At 40.3% G+C, this 18,918-nt stretch overlaps 1 protein-coding gene across 2 annotated transcripts in view; it reads left to right on the top strand.

Moving 5' to 3' along the window:
* GRIA3 (glutamate receptor, ionotropic, AMPA 3) overlaps window positions 1-15,991 on the top strand; it is a 428,954-nt gene extending 412,963 nt beyond the window's left edge. Inside the window, exons 14-16 of one of the 2 annotated variants that reach the window (XM_006885062.1) lie at window positions 6,306-6,420; window positions 9,055-9,302; window positions 15,714-15,991. In XM_006885062.1, the coding sequence (XP_006885124.1) occupies window positions 6,306-6,420; window positions 9,055-9,300 (361 nt within the window). In that variant the 3' untranslated portion in view covers window positions 9,301-9,302; window positions 15,714-15,991. Of the gene's footprint in view, window positions 1-6,305; window positions 6,421-9,054; window positions 9,303-15,713 lie in introns of those variants that run through there. The other variant, XM_006885063.1, reaches the window with a different exon arrangement.
* The last annotated feature ends 2,927 nt before the right edge of the window (window positions 15,992-18,918 follow it).

Below are 18,918 nucleotides of genomic sequence, written 5' to 3'. Positions count from 1 at the left end.
TTGAACTGCTGACCTTCTGGTTCGCAACTGAATATTTTAACCACTGTACCACCATCATCTGAGGACTCCATAGTAATATCACTACATTCTATATAAGATTTAAACCACAGATGTCATTCTATGGCTAGTTCTCAAACTCAGGAATCATCATCCTGTCCGAAGCCAGCACCACATTTACAATTAGTTATTGAGATGAATATCTTATTCTCAATTGCTCCCACTCTCTTCATACAAACAGTGAGCCCTATATTTTTTGTGGCTTACTCCTTTTCTTAGTAAAGGAGTTTTATCATTTCACCCATCCTCTGCCCTGAACATTTCTCAAACAAAATGGAACCAAGAGCCATAGCTTGTAAATAGCCTTTGCTTCATTGATTGCTTCTCAGAAAGATCTGTATTATAATAAACAATATTGCTCAAACTTAAAGGTGAGAAATTCTAATCATGAATGGGCTTTTATGTAACAGAAGGGGAACGAACCACTTTGGACAGAGAAAATGTTCTCAAAGTCCCTGAAAATTCATGGCAAATCTCCTTTGTTTTCTCCCTAAGTCAGCTGACTTGGGTCTTTGTCTTAGGAGGGCTCTACTCAGCAAAAAGTTCATAGCAAGCCCTTCCAAGGAGAGACTAATTTCCACAGTAGGAATCTGACCTACTTTAATTCTTTTTATTCTCTACTGAGGTGAGTACAATAAATATTTCTGATTCATAATTCTCTTAGGCACCCGCTGGGGGCCTACAGTATTGCTCTGTAACATTCCCCCAGAGACATCAGGCTGCACTGCAGTAAAAAGGACCCAGCTATAAGATCTGTCCTTGCTAGACTGATAGTTCTTTACAATCTGGTGGTCCATCAAGGGGGAAAAACCTAATCAAGTATGAATATTCAAATCTAAAGAGCTACATAAAGAGGCCTGTGACCTTTCTATATATTCCCTGGGAGAATGCATGATACTGTGGTGACCTTGTACCCAGTCTCATAATTTTCTGGGCAGGATCAAGTAGATTGTTTAGCCTATCAATGCCTCAGTTTTGTTTCGCTACTACTACTACCCATTGCCATGGAGTCGGAAATGACTCATAGCTGATCCTCCAACAAAATTTTAGAAGCTGTAAATCCATGGGAGGAGATTGTCCATATTTTCCCCATGGAGTGGTTGGTGAATTTAAATCTCCAGAGAGGTTACCAGGTGCAACTCTGTATGACTTATGGTACCAAAGCTCCTTGTCTTATTTGTTGTTGAGTACTGTTGAGTTGTATCCTACTCTTAGCTGACCCTCCAGCAGATTGTCAAGAGGCAGTAAATTGTACAGGAGTAGATTATGCATCTTCCTCTCATAGAGTAGCTGGTGGACTCGAACTATGTGCATTTGGGATGGCAGTTCAAATCCTTATCACTAAGCCACTAGAGATCTACCTTCTCAGAATTGTCCTTAAAGATGACCAAAAATAATGATTATAAACATAACTAGGCAAAGGTACTGGCCTGGCAAATTGGATGATGTAAAAAGAGAGTTAGTCATTTAACAAGTGTTCATTAAGAGAATTATCCTATGAGGATACAAAATACACAAGATATGGCCTCTGTCCTTGAGAAGCACAGTCTGGTGAGATTCAAAGCATAAGCAAGGCAGCAAATTGAGAAAGAAAGGTTTCATGGAGAATGTGACATTTCAAATGGCCAAGCACTCACTTCATCACCTCATTCTACTTCCTTCAGAAAGAGTGTATGTGTGTATGTGTGTGTGTGTGTGTGTGTGTGTGTGTGTGTATGTATGTGTTGGGGGAAGCATTAATAAATCTGATTGATTTGAATTGGTTTTGTCAATACATACAGTAAGGTACAGTCAGAGAGAAAATTATATGGGGGGGATGTCGTTTTTCTTTGTCACTTTGGAAATTTATTCTACCCTGCAGCAACGTAGAGTTCTAGGAAATTTGGCTTTTAAAGTACTTTCTCTCTCATTTCTTGGCAGCTCTCCTAACCTTGTTAAGTGGTATTATCTGTGATTTCTGATTACAGCTTTTATCTCCTTGGCTATGCTGCTGCTTGATATGTTTGTTTTTCTCCACCATTTTTATTTAGAAGTTCCCAAATGCACATTGGTTTCCTGCCAGGTTTCATAAGCCCTGTGATTTCCCCCTTCCAAAGACTAAACCCGTGGAAGTCTATCATTTGTCAGATTTCTCGAAAGTCCCAGGGCATCTCAGTCAAGTCTGGATGTTCTATCGCAGAATTTCTCAACAATGCCACTCTTGGAATTTGGGGCTGAATAATATTTTTTTTATTATGAGGAAGGCTGTCTTGTGCATAGCATCACTGGCTTCTACTCACTAGATGCCTGCAGTGGCCCCTTCCTCAGTTGTGAAATTAACAAATTGCTGGCTGTTTTTTAATAAAATTACTGCAGAATCAGAGCCAACTCATAGCTGACCCTCCAGCAGGTTTTCAGAGGCTGTAAATCATTGCTGTCAAACTAAATATTACTCATCTCTGACCCTTCTGCGGGTTTTCAGACACCATGAATCACATGGAAGGAGGCTGCCCATCTTACTCCTTTGGAACAGCTGGTGGATTCAAACCACGTGCCTTTGGGTTGACAGCATAACTCCTTAGCAGTAGACCACCAGAGCCCAGCAAATAACTTTAGACATTACCAACTATCCCCTGTCGAATAAAATTGTCCCTAGCTGAGAACCTCTGCTCTGAGGTAACCTCTCTAGTCACTATGGAAGCCACAGGAGGAAGTAGTTATTAACTACTCTGTAGAAACTTCTAGATGGCCTAAGATAGGGATTGACCATTTGTCCAAAGTAGCCTGCTAAACTGCTGACCTACTGAGTCTGGGTTTTGACAAGAATATATGGTTACATCCCATCGTAGACACAGGAAATATCTTCCCTCCTCCAAACTTGTGCTTCTCCGACTGTTTGGGTTTGGGTTTGTGGTTTTTGTTGTTGTTGTTGGGGTTTTTTTGTTTGTTTTGGTTTTGGTTTTGGGGTTTTTTTTCCTCAGGGCCCCTTGGTGCTCTTAAAAATTCTTGAGAACTCCAAAAAGATTCAGCTTTACAGAGAAGATTAGCATGGCCCCTGTGCAAGGATGACACGCAAATTCGTGAAGCGTTCCATATTAAAAAAAAAAAAAAAAAAGATTCCGCTTGTGTGTGCTTTATCTCTGGGTATTTACCATGGCAGAGATGAAAACTGAGGAATATTAAAGAACATATTCATTCATTATTTTTTCCAATTACCACAATGACCCTAATATAGGTTCAATTAAATAACACACTTTTGTGGGAAAAAAAAGTTTTGGGTTTTTGGTTTGTTTGTTGTTTTTTTTAATTAGAAGAGTAGCATTGTCCCAGATGGTTACTTTGCTTTCTGGCTTAATAGAAGAGAAAGGAATTCTCCTTTTCAACTTCTACATGCAAGTCTCTTAAGATAGGGCATATCATGTGACCTCAAGGAAACACAAGAGAGTGAGAGTGAGATGGGCATGTTTGTCTTAGCACTGGTATAAAATTAGTTTTGACCTTGCAGACTTTCTTATGAAAGGATTTCAAGAGTCTCTGGGCCAAAAAAAAAAAAAAAGAGTCTCTGGGCCACACTTTGAGAGTCACTACTTTAACACACTACGCTTGTAACAACACAGCTTGTTTAAAAGTTGACAAACTTCTTTAAAAATCAGGATCTCTAAGGAGGGTGGGTTTTGTTGTTAGGTGCGCTTGAGGTTTAATGACTCATAGCAGCCCTATGAACAACAGACCTGAACCCTGTCTTTCCTGTGCTAACCTCACAATCTCTAACACACTTGAACCTGCAGTCACTGTGTCAATCCACCTGATTGAAGGTCTTCCTCTCTTTTGCCAACCCCTCTACCTTTTCAAGCATGATCTTCCTTTCCAAGGAATAGTCTCTTTTAACAACACCCCCAAAGTATGTAAGATGAAGCTTCACCATCCCTGCCTCCAAGAAGCACTCTGGCTGCACTTTCTCCAAGACATATCTGTTCGTTCTCTTGGTAGTCCATGGTGAGACTAGTGTGAATACAGCTAATCAAACTGCTCTGTACCTGCAATCTGGCAAGAGTAGCAGTCATAAAGCATGAGTTGGGCAACCTGGATTACACAAGAGCTTGAGAGAGGATAGGGCCTACGAAGAGAGCAATATGAGGATCCTGGGCCCTGAGAAATAAGAAAAAGGAAAAGAGAAATGCTTTGTACTTTCCCCCATCAGTCAACCATATACCATTAGAAAGCAACACCCTCTACGACCTGAGATAGCTGCCATATTGCTGACCCTGGTCGCAGAGCCTGGATTAAGGCATAGCACGAAGAGGAGGTGAAAGTAATCATATTTTTTAAAAAGTAACATGGGGGGAAATTATGGAGAATAGGCAAGAAGGCAGCTCCAACACTGATCTCAGGGCCATAGATGTTCTGTCTGTCCTTTAAAAGTTGAATACTTGATTTTTCTCATTGCCAATGGTATCTTAAACTCAGGACTTGTTCCATTTGATTGTATTTTGGTGCTTTGCATTCCAAGCAACACTGGCTGCCATTTGAGAATGCTAGGGCTCTGAACACTGATTGAAGGAACTTGTTTAAAGCATAAGACGACCTCAATTTCCTGGTGAGATACAAAATGTAGATATTCTGGTTGTCGGGCCTTACACAAACCTAGAAAGTGTCACCACCCTGACACTAAGGGTTTGTCATTTTTCAAATCTCAACTACTCTGAAATTGTGTATTATTCTTAAATGATGGTGCATTTCTTAGAAGATCTCAAAATGAGATGGTCCCTCTGCTCTCAGCAGCAAATGAGGAAAGACAGGAAATAGGGTTTGGGGACTTGGGATGATAGAGGCCAGATCTTTGTGACTAGAGGATGCTTTGTCAACTGGCTGTGTTAGGGGGGTCTGACTTACCCAAAATAAGCATAAGAAATTCTATGGCATGTTTTGGTTATCTAAATATGTCTGCTTTCCTCCTTTTAAATTAGTGGCATTTAGATCAGTGTGCACGAGTACTGGCTATATTTTTTTCACATGAATCTGAACACACAGTAGATTATTGCTTCATAATAGAATGATGCCATCCTTCACATATAATATATTTCTTATCCAGAGTTATTGAAGAGACTTCTTTTAACATTTAATAGCCCTAGAGAAAAGACAGGGTAAAAGTCACTACTCCCATTTTACAACTCTCTAAGAGATCAATAATCTATAAGAGATAAAACCTTTATCCCAGGGCCAGAATCTAGTTGGTCCAATAGGATTTCAGGTATTTTCCTAGTGGCTCTGAATGTAGCTCTCACACTTTACGTGGAGGACTAAGAAGCAATGACCTGGTCTCCTGGGGAGGATCACCTTCTTAATTGAGCAAGTTCTAGCCTACTAGAACAATCTTCCTACGTTATTCCTCTCTGGTCCAACCCTACTGTTGGCAGAGTCAGTTTGCCATTTTAGGCCGTATCACAGCAATCCTTTTTCAACAATCTTGTCAGCTCTATGGTGATGTGACCTGCTGCCAGACAAGTTGACCATGTCAAATGACCAGACAATAATTCAAGAACAATCCACAAACTTGTTCTCCTGTCATTGAAAGTACTCCACTTACCCAAAAATCAGAGGACCACGCCATGCATTTCCTAACAAGCCCAGTATATGCATCAAGTACTTAGACTACATGTTTGTGGAATAAGGATACAGATGTAGTACAGGTCTTTCCTGGATCATTTTCAGCTGGGTAATAATATGTGTGGAACAAAAGACAACTGCTTAGAAGGCATGTTATTCTCATAGTCTCTATTTTCTGTTCTGTTTGGCTCTATCCATTCTTCTCAGTACACAGTATGAAAACTCTTCTCCTTCTGGCCCTGTCCCCTTCCCCACTCCCCCATAAAACTTGCTTTCTGTCTGGAAGTACAACAAGACACCCGGTTAGATCAAACCCGACACACCCGTCACAAAGCTACTGCAAGCTGCCGCCAACGATTGTCACTTGAGGAGAGACCCTCCTCACCACACACACCCTACCTGAGGAGTGCCTTATTTTCTGTCCTCATTATTTAACAGTGTGTGCCGATTACTCAAAGCGATATGGGCAGGCCCTGGTAAACATAGCGTTGCTGTAGTGTTAACTTTTTATAAGGTCATGCTCAGGTTGCCTGCAGTATCTAAAATTACTCTGTGGCCAGGGCCCCCTGCTTTATCGCTTTCTATAGTTTTAAAGTAGTTTGAAGCTTGAATAACATAAAATAACATAATATAATGTTATTTATGTTATTTCCCACGTGAAGAACGCCTGTAAACCTTGCAGTATTGAAACTCAGTGAACAAGGCATCTTAGACAAGCTGAAAAACAAATGGTGGTACGATAAGGGGGAATGTGGAGCCAAGGACTCCGGGAGTAAGGTCAGTCGCTGAAGGTCTTTTTGTACTGATTAGCAATCACATTTTGATCCACTGTTTCTTTTCTACCCTAAAACGGCTTTCCTTCCCAACACACACTCCCTGACACAGTGGGACCCCTTTATAACACCAGCACAATAGAAATAAGGCAAACGCCCACCTCTGTGGTTGGGCATATGGCATCAATTATTGACTCATGAGAGCTGTTATTGAGATTAGGGAACTCAATCCGGCCCATCATACTTCCAAATCTGTTCAATAATGAGCTGTGTTATAAGGGGGTTTTACTGTACTTCACATTTCAAAAATTCCAAAAGAAAAATTTAGTAACTGACCCACCTCAAAAAACAAACAAACAAAAAGATTCAATTGTGACAGTACTTTTTATTAACCTCTTATAGTATCAGAGACTTTGTAGCTGTAAATACCTTTGGTTATTAAGATATAATGTGTTGATCCCATCTGAAAGCAGTCAAACAAATCAATAGAAAAAAGCCTGGGCTCTGTAAGCAGAATGACTAGTCTTGTCCCAGCTACTATTGTATTGAGTTCAGTATCTATTTGGATCTCAGATCTCATTAAGTCTGTCACACTTCTCTCTTCCAAAAGTGTCATCTGAATCTCTGTACAGAATATTCTTAAAAATTTAGCCGCATGCTCCTTAAGGGTGTACATTGTCAGGACAACATCACATTGATAAGCATGAAACACTCTTCCTCGCCTCCTTCCAGCCCCCCTTTGCTCCCCTGAGGAAGTTCTTTTTAGTTTCAAGTTTTTCCTTTCCTTTTTTCGAACTAATATTGTGGTATCAGTTAATTCATTTCATGAAATGCCACTCATTTTCCCTGTCCAGTGAACCATTTTGCTACTGGTGTACTATATTCCGTATCAGGGAATTCCCTACATGTGGTGAAACTTGAAAACAGAACTTACATGGGCTAAGACGAAGACCCTTTCTACCCTATCGGATACGATATATACACATGAATATCTAATGATAGAGGGAAGGTTACCAGAAATCGGTCCATTTCCTAATTGAGTATCGAAAGTCCTTGTAGACAGCCACAGGAGGCTCCTTAAGGAGTGAGACATTGCTTATCAAATGACAAAAATTCCTAGATTGTTTGCTAGCCATCATTTATCCTAGGAAAGTGACAGTTTGCAAGGTTGTTGTAAACATCAGATAGTCCCACATGCCCCTTTCACAACTGTACAATTCCATTCCAATTGGCCTCTTCACAAGTAAACAAGATCAGGGCTGGGGCCTATGAAAACAAAGCCAGAAGAAAACAATATTGCCATATAGTCCTTGGTTTTAATTCTTTAAAATGATACCAGGACTAGGTGACCCATGGAGAGTTGAGGGTCAGCTATGGCCACCACTTGCTCACTGTGGTATCATTTAACTAAGATACTCAATTCACTGGTTTAATCATGTGGGTCTTCCATTCAATCCCATTCAGCAGCAAAATGGTTACATCCCCTCTAAAAAGACTACAAAATGCTATTTTATTTTATTTTACTTTTCAAAGAAAGACTCCTGGCCCTTGGTGTGTCCTACCTCAAGGTAGGGCTCAAGGCACCAATTTTTTTATCTCTCCACTGTTTAACAGTTCAGTTTGTGCTCTTTCATACAGTCAGATAGCTTAGTCAGATTTGCACAGTTTGACCTGAAAGCCACTGACCGGCTTCCTTGATTCTTTTTTTCCTCCCCAACATTATTAAAAAGAAAGAAGACAAGTATAGTATTTTTCAGTAATAATAGTAGTATCCTCTACTATTTACTCCCTGGAGTAAAAGCTAAAAATGAGATATACTCTTTTTAAGAAAAAACAACAAACAAACAACAAAAACCATCAGCCTTCTGGAGAAATTTTCTGATTTGTATGCAGTCAATTCAGACCCTGATGGGTCCTTCTGATGGTTTCTTTACACTCTCAGGAAAAAAGAATGGAACCAATTCTCTGCACTGTGTCTCTGCTCTGGCAGCACAGAGTCTTGCTGCCCTAATTTTAACTAGGATGAGAACTTAGCTACCAATCCCCAAAGAGAGCAATTTCTCAGCTATTAGGGGAAAGGGAAAAGTTTCCCCCTTTTTCAAACAAACCCTTGTGAAGTAAGTCCCCAGATAAGAATACCAGGAACCTCTAATATTCTCACCTGGTGCCTTAAAGACTAGCTGGCAAAGTTTGTCACAGGGAGAAAGGGGTGTTGTGGGGCAGAGAGGGGAAAGAGTGCTTCAAGTTCCCAAATGAAAAGGGTTAAACTTCTAGAGATTACGTCAAGGCTCAAGTCAGGCAAATGGTGTTTATTGCGGCTGGAAGAGGACTAAATTGTGCTTGTGTTTACTCTTTCGTTCCCATGGCCAAAGTGCTGTTTTATTTAGTTGTTGCCCAGTAATTTTAGCTACTAAGTGACTTAAGAACATATAAGTGCGGATCACAACTGTCAACAGAAGCACAATCTACCATCTTGACAGTCATTGTGAGACTTTAGCCATTTGCCAGAGTTGAGTCATAACACTTACATCAAATGTGTAGTTATTTTACAATTTAGAACTATCCTTTAATGTTGTATTGTATTGTACCAATGCCTTGGTTTTTCTCAAGAACTAATCACTTTGTTCATTTCTCTTAGGACAAGACCAGCGCTCTAAGCCTGAGCAATGTGGCAGGAGTTTTCTATATACTTGTCGGAGGTCTGGGGCTGGCCATGATGGTGGCTTTGATAGAATTCTGTTACAAATCACGGGCAGAGTCCAAACGCATGAAACTTACAAAGAACACCCAAAACTTTAAACCTGCTCCTGCCACCAACACTCAGAATTATGCTACATACAGAGAAGGCTACAACGTGTATGGAACAGAGAGTGTTAAGATCTAGGGGTACGGTTAAGGTCTAGTAAACTAATTGGCTTTGCTGTATATTAATATATCTCTCAATCTCTCTCTCTCTCTCTCTCTCTCTCTCTCTCTCTCTCTCTCTCTCTCTTATGCTTTGTTTTTAGTTTGGTTTACTATTTCAAGCATTGTCTATTCTCTTCAGCCATTTGAATCTTTGAATATAACGGCGTGCTTTCTTGTCAGGCAATGGTGCTTTTCTAATAGCATAGTTGTAATTAAATTGTGGTCTGTGATCCAAAAAGAAAAAATATTCTCCAGAGCAGCACTGTTCAATGGAAATATATGCAAATCACATATGTGAGCCACATGTGTAATTTTCAATGCTCTAGAAGCACATTAAAAAAGAGCAAGGGGGAGAAACAAATGGCATTAATCCTAATCACATATTTTATTAACCCAATATATCTGAAATGTTATGGTTTCAACATTATCAATATAAAAATTAATGAGATAACAAGGCTACTAAGTCTGAGAAATCTGGTGTGTGTTTTACATTGCAGCCCATCCCAACCCACACCAGCTCTATGTAGCTAGCAGCTACCATCTCAGGCAGCATAGATCTAAAGAGAGCTGCTGTGGAACAGATGTTAGAATTAGGAATGGAAGTGAAGCACTGCCACCTTAAGTAATGCAATGTTCCACAGGGGAGCTGTGAGTCTTCTAAGTAATCATCACTTTAAGCCTGAGATTATTTCTGGCTCTTGAGTCCCTTTGTTGTCCTTTCCCTGGAAGCAATGTTCAGGTAAGTCTCCCAAAGGCCAGTGTAGGCTCCCTGCTGCTGTTCACCCCCAAATTCATACTCAGATGAGCCCTTCTGATACTACCTTGACTCTGGCAGCCACACCCCAGCAATAACACAGACAAATTCAAAGGCCAGCTCGAATCAGAAGTCTTTTTAAAGCATTTACTGTAGTCTTGTTACCTTCATCTGTCATCACTAACCCCACACACACCCCCAAAGTGAACAGAACAGTTCACAACTTTCTTTGTCTTATTTTAGGAGGGAAATTTTTGACCACATGAGTAAATCTCAACGTACTTGAATTTCTACAAATGAATTTGTGTTTTGTCCTTCTTGTATTTCACATTAAGGCTCTAAATTCAGCCAATTTTTAATAATATGGAAAGCATCATCTTGTTTGATGACTTTGCTGGCTGTTCATTCCTGCCACTGACTGTAGCATTTTGCCATAATATATTCAGTACACAAAAGACTGTTTCCATTGCATTGTGGAGTGTACATGGTTTCACCTGTAATTAGCATTGTTTGCATGTTTTCACCTTGAATAATTGATGTAGACCTATTACAATTTGTGCATCATATTTGCTTTTTCTTAGGATAGTGCACGGGCAAATTAAGCCTGCTTAATTATCACAAATTCTGAAGTGCTGGCATCCAAATGAATAACAAACCTTTAATCTGTGTAGCATTTTCCCAAGCACTATCATATATTACCTCATTTGAAGTAAAAATAGGCCAGATAGTATTTTCCCTTTGAAGTTGTCCAGCCCCATCAAGTGATTTCCTCAAAGCAACACAACCACCTCTAACCACCTAGAGGCCTCCAGAAACCTTGAAATCCCAGTAGAATTCTATCAAATGAAGAGCAGATCCTATGTCTCTGTCTCACTTGGCCACAAAATTAAATCTTGAGGGACTTCACCAGGTCTCCATACGCTCCACTTCTTATGCACTATACATGAGATCACATATTCAATCCGTTCTACTTTCCCCCAGAAAAGAAATTCTCTGACACACAAAGATATTGGGGCTCCATCTCATTCATCAATGCATCTGAAAAAAATCTGTGTTTGTATCCCCCAACTCACATACTTTGGGCATGTTATTCAGAAGGGCAAGTCCTTGGGAAAGGAGAGAGTCAGTAAAAAAGGAAGACCTTCAGCCCGATTGACTGACTCAGTGCCTGCAACAATGGATTTAAGCACAGCAGAGATTGTGAAGATGGCAAAGGATGAAGTGAGGCTTTATTCTGTTGTGCACAGGGTCACTGTGAATCACAGCTGACTCGAAGTCACATAACAGCAACAACCTCCCCCACACACCACCACCACCACCACCACCACCAGTCCTGTCTCTGATTGAGAGTTTCTCAAATATCAACAGGCATTTGAATCACATGGGAAACTTGTTAAAATGCAGATTATAATTCAGCAGGTCTAGGGTGAGACCTGAGGTTGCGCAGGTCTCACAAGCTCCCAGGTGGTGCTAATGGTACTTGTCCACCGGGTAGGAAGATTCTGGAGAATATAACTTTACAAAACGGAAGTTGGAATCAGCAACCCTTTGTTCTGTTGAAGAGAAATCTGCAGTCCTGAGGAGGAAGCCCTGAATGCTGAACTTGAGGGATGACCCTTGGTCACTACCTCTGGCTCTTTCATCTGTTTTTGGTCATCTTGGCTAATCTACTGTTGTGAAGCAAAATGCAAGCACACTAGGGCAAAACCCACATTTTAACAGACAGTGAGCCAATGTGCTTATAATTCAGTTAGCCAGTACCTTGGCAAATATCGCTGGGACAAGATGGAAAGAAAAACCAGTAACAGCCCCTACAAATCAGTCTGTCCTCCTTGGAAGATGCCAGAAAAAGAGTATACATGCATCAGCCAAGAAGCACAAAGCTCTCTGAGCAGGAAATAGAAATTGTCCTCAGCCAGATGGGGGATTTGATTGATGTTAGGGCAATGTTGGTTTAACTGAAGACTGAGACCTTCACTCATTTTATTTTCCAAGAAGTTCTGGATATCTCCTAGCAACATCTGATTTGTTACTTAGTTCTTAACTACTGTTCCATTTCTCTGACAGGGCCTAGAGTCTATTAAGGATACAGAAATCAAGAGGTATGATGAGATTTCACTCCTGTTGCTAATTATCAGAATCAGTCTTGGACAGTAGTAGAACTAAGATTTCAAGAGTCACTTGATGGTGCAAATGGTCACTGTGCTCAATTGCTAACCAAAAGGCTATAGGTTCTAGACAACCCATAGGTTCCTCAGGAGGAAAATTCAACCATTTACTGCCAAAAAAAAAGGAAAAAAATTAACCACAGAATGAATATTCGTCAGGTGGGATGGCTTAGATGTAAATTGCTTCCAAAAAATATGATCCAGATGCTATCTGCTTAATAAAATTTTTTAAAAAGCAAAATTTTCTGCTGTCAAGTCAAAGGGCACCCTTAAAAGTGGAAGAAGCAAAAAAAGTTTTTTAAAAAAGTGGAATAAGCCTTTCATTTCTTTTCCCGTGGTGATAGTGTGAGCACATAGGCCTCAGCCTCAGATCGTGTTTAGTATTCACTCTGGAGCCCTGGTGGTTCAGCTGTTAATTCAAATGTCAGAAGTTTGACCTCCTGCAGAAGGCAACTATGGCAATCTGCTTCAGTAAAACTACAGCTTTGGAAACCCTTTAGGGCAATTCTACTTTCTCTTACAGCGTTCATTTGAGTCAGAATTGACTCAATGGTAACAGGTTAAGGAGCAGGTCCACAGCCTGTTGACTAACCTACTGCTCCTCTGGCTTTCTGGTCAACTACCAGTGAGTGAAATTACCAGTCAGCAAGTTCTCTGGATTCATGTGCCCTAACTTTGGCTCGACTGAAAGCTAAAGACTCCTTCCTACTTTCCTCATTGCTATTCAGAACCAGTTCTGACTTGTTTGGTGGTGGTAGTTTGAGTGTTGTTGGATATGGGTTTTTTTGTTGTTGTTTTATTTTATTGTGTGTGTGTGTGTGTGTGTGTGTGTGTGTGTACCATCAAATCAGATCTGACTGGTACAAGAGGAGATTGTGCCTCCTTCCCCGGCAGAGCATCTGGTGGATTCGTGCTGGATTCGAACCATGCAGCTCTGGGATTGCAGTGCAGCTTCTTGCCACTAGGCCACCAGAGCTCCCCGAGTGTTGTTGGTGTTTTTTTTAAAAATAAAATTTTTCATTTTAATTGTTATCTTAACAAAAATTTACAGAAAAAGTAGATTTTCATTCATTCATTAATTCATTCATTCATTGTTGCCCATATTACTCCTTCCCTCTCTTCTCCCTCCCCCTTTTATATCTATATATAGATATATAGAGAGATAGAGATATATTCATTGTTGCATTGCATGTTTGGTGTTTTTCAACAATGATTCGAAGTCCCTTTCATTTTCAAGATCTCAAAATGCCTGAAGTTAGGGAAAAGATTTCCACTTGCCCTCTAACTCTGCTACATTTAGTCTTTCTTGAAAATATTTACTATGTTCACGTAACCCATTTTCAAAATGATCCATTTTCCTTCTGTAGTCAATGAGTAAGCATTCTTGGAGAAGTTCTCTAGTTAGGAAGAGTTCATCTTACATTAAGGGAAAGAACCATTCTGGATGATGGAAATGTTTATGTCAGTGATACCCTTCAGTGTTGTTGTTGTTGTTAGGTGCCATTGAGACAACCATGACTCATAGCAAACCTATGAACAAAAGATCTGAACCTTACCCTAGCCTGCACTCTTCTCGTGATCTTCATTCAATGCTCAATGGCTCAAGCCCATTGTTACAGTCCCTGTGTCTATCCATCTTGTTGAGTCTTCTTCTCTTTCTCCGACCCGCCACCTTTCCCAGCATGATGTCTTTCTCCAAGGACTGTCCCCTTCCAACGACATGCCAAGAGTTATGAGAGACCAAGTTTCACCGCTCTTGTCTCTAAGGAACACTCTTGTTTTGCTTCCTCCAAGACAGTTTGTCCTTTTGACAATCCATGCTAATTTCAATACTTTCTGCCATCACAACAATCAAAGTCATCTATTTTTCTTTGGGTTTCCTTATTCATTGCGAAGCAATTGGAAAATATCATCACTTGGATCTAGAACACCTTAGCCTTTAAACAGACATCCTTGCCCTTTAAGCACTTTAAAGAGGCCCTTTAGGACAGCTTTGCCTAATGCAACACATCTTTTGATTTCTTGATAACATGTATCAACCTTCAATATGGCCTACATCTCAACAACTAGAAAACAAAAACCCCTCACCACTGGACCAATTGGCAGCAACACAACAGATGGAGAAACTCCATGGCTTTATTTTCCTGCCACAGATATAAAACTTCTTCAAGTTTGTGAGGCAGACTAGTTAGATCCACATGGGACTTTAAAGGTCCCAAGGAAGAAGCTTATTAACTTCCATGTTAGTCTTATTCTGCTCTCCTTGGAGCTTTTGGCCTTCATAAACATCTTTAGCATTTCCTACAGGGCCACTGGTGGATGATTCTGCCACTTGTATAGAATATAACTTAACATTGGGTTAGCTCTGGAAAGAAAGATGTGTCCCTTCAGTCAGTGTAGAGGCACTGAATTTGAATAGGAAGCAGGATTATAACCTTCAGAGTTAGAGGGAAACGAATAGATGAATGAATGAATAAATCCCCCATCACCATCTCAGTCAGTTCCATAATATCAATGCAAAGGCTCCAATGTATGCCAAAGCCCTTTATGGGTATCACTATGACAGTTTCTTCCTGGAAGTTGCTGTCTCTTTAAATCCTGTGAAAGCCCATCCTTTCTGTTAACTTTCACTAAAATCACAATATAAAAAAGAAAATAAATAAATCCTGTGCTAGTCTCGAACTTTAATAACTAAGGTTGTAGGTATTAAGAGCAACAAGCTGTCACCTTTCTGGCAATAAGCAGCAAATTTTCTTCTCACAGTCAAATAGATTTTTATCCAACATGCCAGAGAACAGTGTTTACCTTCTGTCCCAGGTAAACATTCTTTCACACAAGCTCTGCAATTGGAATACATACATTTTGCAGCACAGTAGTCCTGAATTTCTGTGTTTAAATGCTACTAAGGCTTTCTCCCACGCTGCTTCTGAAAACCCACCAGAAGGTCAGCTATGGGTCGGTTCTGACTCAGAGGTATACAACAACAAGGCTTTCTAGCCACTAAGTTTTTCTAGTATACCTACATCCCAAGCAATTAAAGTCTTGAGTTAGACATTATGCAACACCCATATACTCATGATAAGAAGCTGCGCTGCAATCCCAAAGGCACATTATTCAAATCCACCAGCTCTCTGTGGGAAAAGGATGGGAAATCACCTCTCACGTGATTCACTGTCTCTGAAAACCTGCTAGAGAGTCAGCTATGCGTCGGTTCCAACTCAACAGCACACAACAACAACATATATTCCTTAGCACACAATGTCTATAGTACAGAATTAGCCTGTTAATTGTTTTCAAATCAATCGCAGTGGGCTAAAGAATTGAACCAGACCTCTTACAGCCCCAGAGATGCCAATTTGATAAAATAACCATGGTTTCCCCCCAGCCCACAAGGTAGAGTGAATCATAAGAAACGTTTGAATTCTCAGTAGAAAGCTCTTTCACATTTAAATGTCCTTTCTTTTGCAGATCCCTTCCCACCAGAGGCATGTGAAGAGAGGAATCACCGAAAACGTGGCTGCTTCAAGGATCCTGAGCCAGATTTCACTCTCCTTGGTGTCGGGCATGACACGAATATTGCTGATGGTGCAATGACCTTTCAATAGGAAAAACTGATTTTTTTTTTCCTTCAGTGCCTTATGGAATACTCTGAGACTCATGACAATGCAAACCATCATTGAAATCTTTTTGCTTTGCTTGGGAAAAAAAACGAATTAAAATAAAAACCAACAAAAAAAGGACATGCAAGATTTCAGTATGTGAAAAAAAATCTTATTAAAAAAATCAATTCAACAAAAGCCATCCTTTGATACCACTGCACAGTATACAAACACCCTGTTCTTTAATACACACACACACACACACGCACGCACGTACACACACCAACACACACACACACACACACACACTGGAAATTCCAACTCAGCAAGTAGGCCCATCTTACCTAAAATTATTATTTCCTCCTGATGATTAAAAAAAAAATCTCTTTGACTCCCAGTGTTTGGGAAGACAGACTGGCATTTCTTCTAGGATCTGCTGACCAGATGTTTTTGGTATTTCCTGTTGGTGGTGATGTTCTGTGCATCCTACTTCCTTTCAATGTTGCTGAAATGTGTGTATCTTTAGAACGTAAACACAACACTTAGGAGACTCAGACAATTAGGGAAAGGGACGCAACGGTGACTTCTCTGTATTCTTAAAATGATTTTGTGAAAATGTGTTGATAACTTCCCCAGGGGTTAACAGAGTGTATTAGTGCATTCTTGTGTGTAGCAAGGGACGAGGCACTATCAGGCATACCTCTCGGTGCTTTCCTAAAGTGGATCCCGGAGCTTTCCAAGAAGCCTGGAATATCAGCTCGCAGATCTGTTTTTCTTGCTTCAGTGTGTATTTTAAGTCAATATAGCCAAGTATTTTGCATTGAGGTGAGGGAAATGCTGCCTATACTCCCCGATGTGTTTAGAATATCCTTCTCAGAAACAACACTGTGTTTAGCTCTGCTTCTCTGCTAAGTATGCCTTTCAAGTGTACACCACGGAGCCGGGACCACATCACTAGGAGGCCCAGCGAGTTCAGACCACAGTTCTCTCTTTGTTGACTTTACTCTTGCTCGGTCTGTCGTACCAGCTGTTGCCTGTTCCTGCTCGTGGCTCTCCGTCAGACTGCATGTGTCCTTTTCTAGTTTGCAAAGATGAAAACGCATTCCCAAACCTACTGCTAAACTGAGGGCCTCAGCATCACTCCCAGGTCCTTGCTTGGAGCAGTCTCCCAACTGACTCTTTCAGAAGATCGCTCCACTGCTCCACGGGCTATCAAGTAACTAATTGCGTACCTGCCGTTGGCATCATCAGAACAGTCAGAGGACATAGTCTCCGCTCACTAATTACCTCCTATATAACAACGTATGCTTTCTGTAGTTCAATAGTTTGCTCTCATCAGTGATGTGCATTGGGAAGTTTCCAGACTGTAAGACACAGGCGCTCGCATTCATTTCCCAAGTGTGACCCTTAGATGCTTAGTTGACTCGTTGCACATTTTGCTCTTGTCTTCAGAAGAGAAGGGAAGAAGTCTCGTTCCAAACGAAACGCTTCCAGAAAAGTGTAATATAGACTTTCATTCCAAAAAAGTTGTGTCATCAGCGAATAAATCACTTGTCAAATTTTAACTGGTATTGAACAACAACAACAAAAGAAAGCTGTTGTGTTTTTGTTTTGTTCTGTTTTTCATGAAACTGTGATTAATTTTTTTTTCCAACTTCTGAATGCTATAAAGTCCCCAGCACGGGAAGCTGACGCTGTGCGAATATGAAGTTGTACAAAACAAACCAACCAACCTACACACAAACGTTTTCATAGGCACTGTATAAAGAAAAATGTATGTTTATTGACTCAGATCAGTTTTTCAGAGAGGGAACTTCACTGAGATGAAGAGGCCGGTAAATTGGTTTGTTATTTTTTAAAAAAAAACAAACAACAAACTTGCATGCTTAAAAAAAAACAAAACAAAACACGTTGATTGCTTCAAATTTCTGCTACTAACTTCACGCTATGGGAGTTTGGCGGTAGTCACTTGAGGACTTTTTTTTTCCGATCCTCTTCTTTTTTGTTGTTAAAGCTGTACTTCAGTGAACAGAAAAATTGCCAAGCAAACTAATGGCCGTAAAAGCGTAAATTGCATGTGTGGGCATAAATTACAAAGCCTCATTGCCATGAGGTATTGTACAAAGTTTTAATACATTTTGTAAATAAAATTGTAAAGAAAGAATTCTGTCTCCATGCTTTGACTAGCTGTGTGGCATCTGCTTAGATGTAGGTGTCAAGAAGCTGGGAGTCACTAATTTCCTTCCCATTGGAAGGTTTACCAATGATGTAGCAGTCACCGTAAGGTGATTTTTCAGAAAGGATTCCACCTCTCCCCACCTTAGCTTCAACTGCAGTCATGTTCAGAACTCTCAACATAAAGGATACTGTGTCAACAATGAGGTGATGTACTCTTCATTCTCATGTTTTGTCTCCTCCAACATTTAGGGCCCTTTCTCCAGAAGTGTGCCTTGACCCTAACCTTGAACTCTAGCCTTCCCATCTCCAGTTATGACCACTCATGAAAGTGCCATGTTTATTGCACTATTCACAATAGTGAAGATATGAAAGCAGCCCAAATGCCCGTCAACAAATATATGAATAGAAAAACTGTGGTCTAGCCACACAATGGACTATTACGCAGCACTGAAAAACAGTGAGCTTGTAAAACACTACACAACATGGATGAATCTGGAAGACATTATGCTGAGTGAAATATCTTAATCACAAAGGGACAAATACTGCACAGGACAACTGTTATTAATACAGGATGAACAGAGTGGAGGAGAGAGCAGGGAAAGAATAGATACATAATGAACACTGCACTGGAATGGGAGAAGGAAGGGTCTATCTGAAGGGAATGGATAATTAGGCACTGTGCTATGGCAACTGACAATCTGGAAAAGGCATGCATTACAGAGTGAATTGGAGGAGGGAGAGGGAGGAAAATGTGTATCAGTGCATTAATAAAAACCAATCCTTCCTGTAAATTTTCACTAAAATCACAGTAATTTTTTTAAAAGTACCTAAACTCAGGATTGATAAGGCTAAAAACCTCTTCCAATCACTTTCCCATCTCATCACAATATCTTTGT

Source organism: Elephantulus edwardii, unplaced genomic scaffold (assembly GCF_000299155.1).
Source record: "Elephantulus edwardii isolate Elephantulus edwardi_28Jun2011 unplaced genomic scaffold, EleEdw1.0 scaffold00040, whole genome shotgun sequence".
Lineage (NCBI taxonomy): Eukaryota > Metazoa > Chordata > Mammalia > Macroscelidea > Macroscelididae > Elephantulus > Elephantulus edwardii.
Note: the sequence above shows the minus strand (reverse complement) of the source record. Positions and strands in the feature narration are given on the sequence as shown.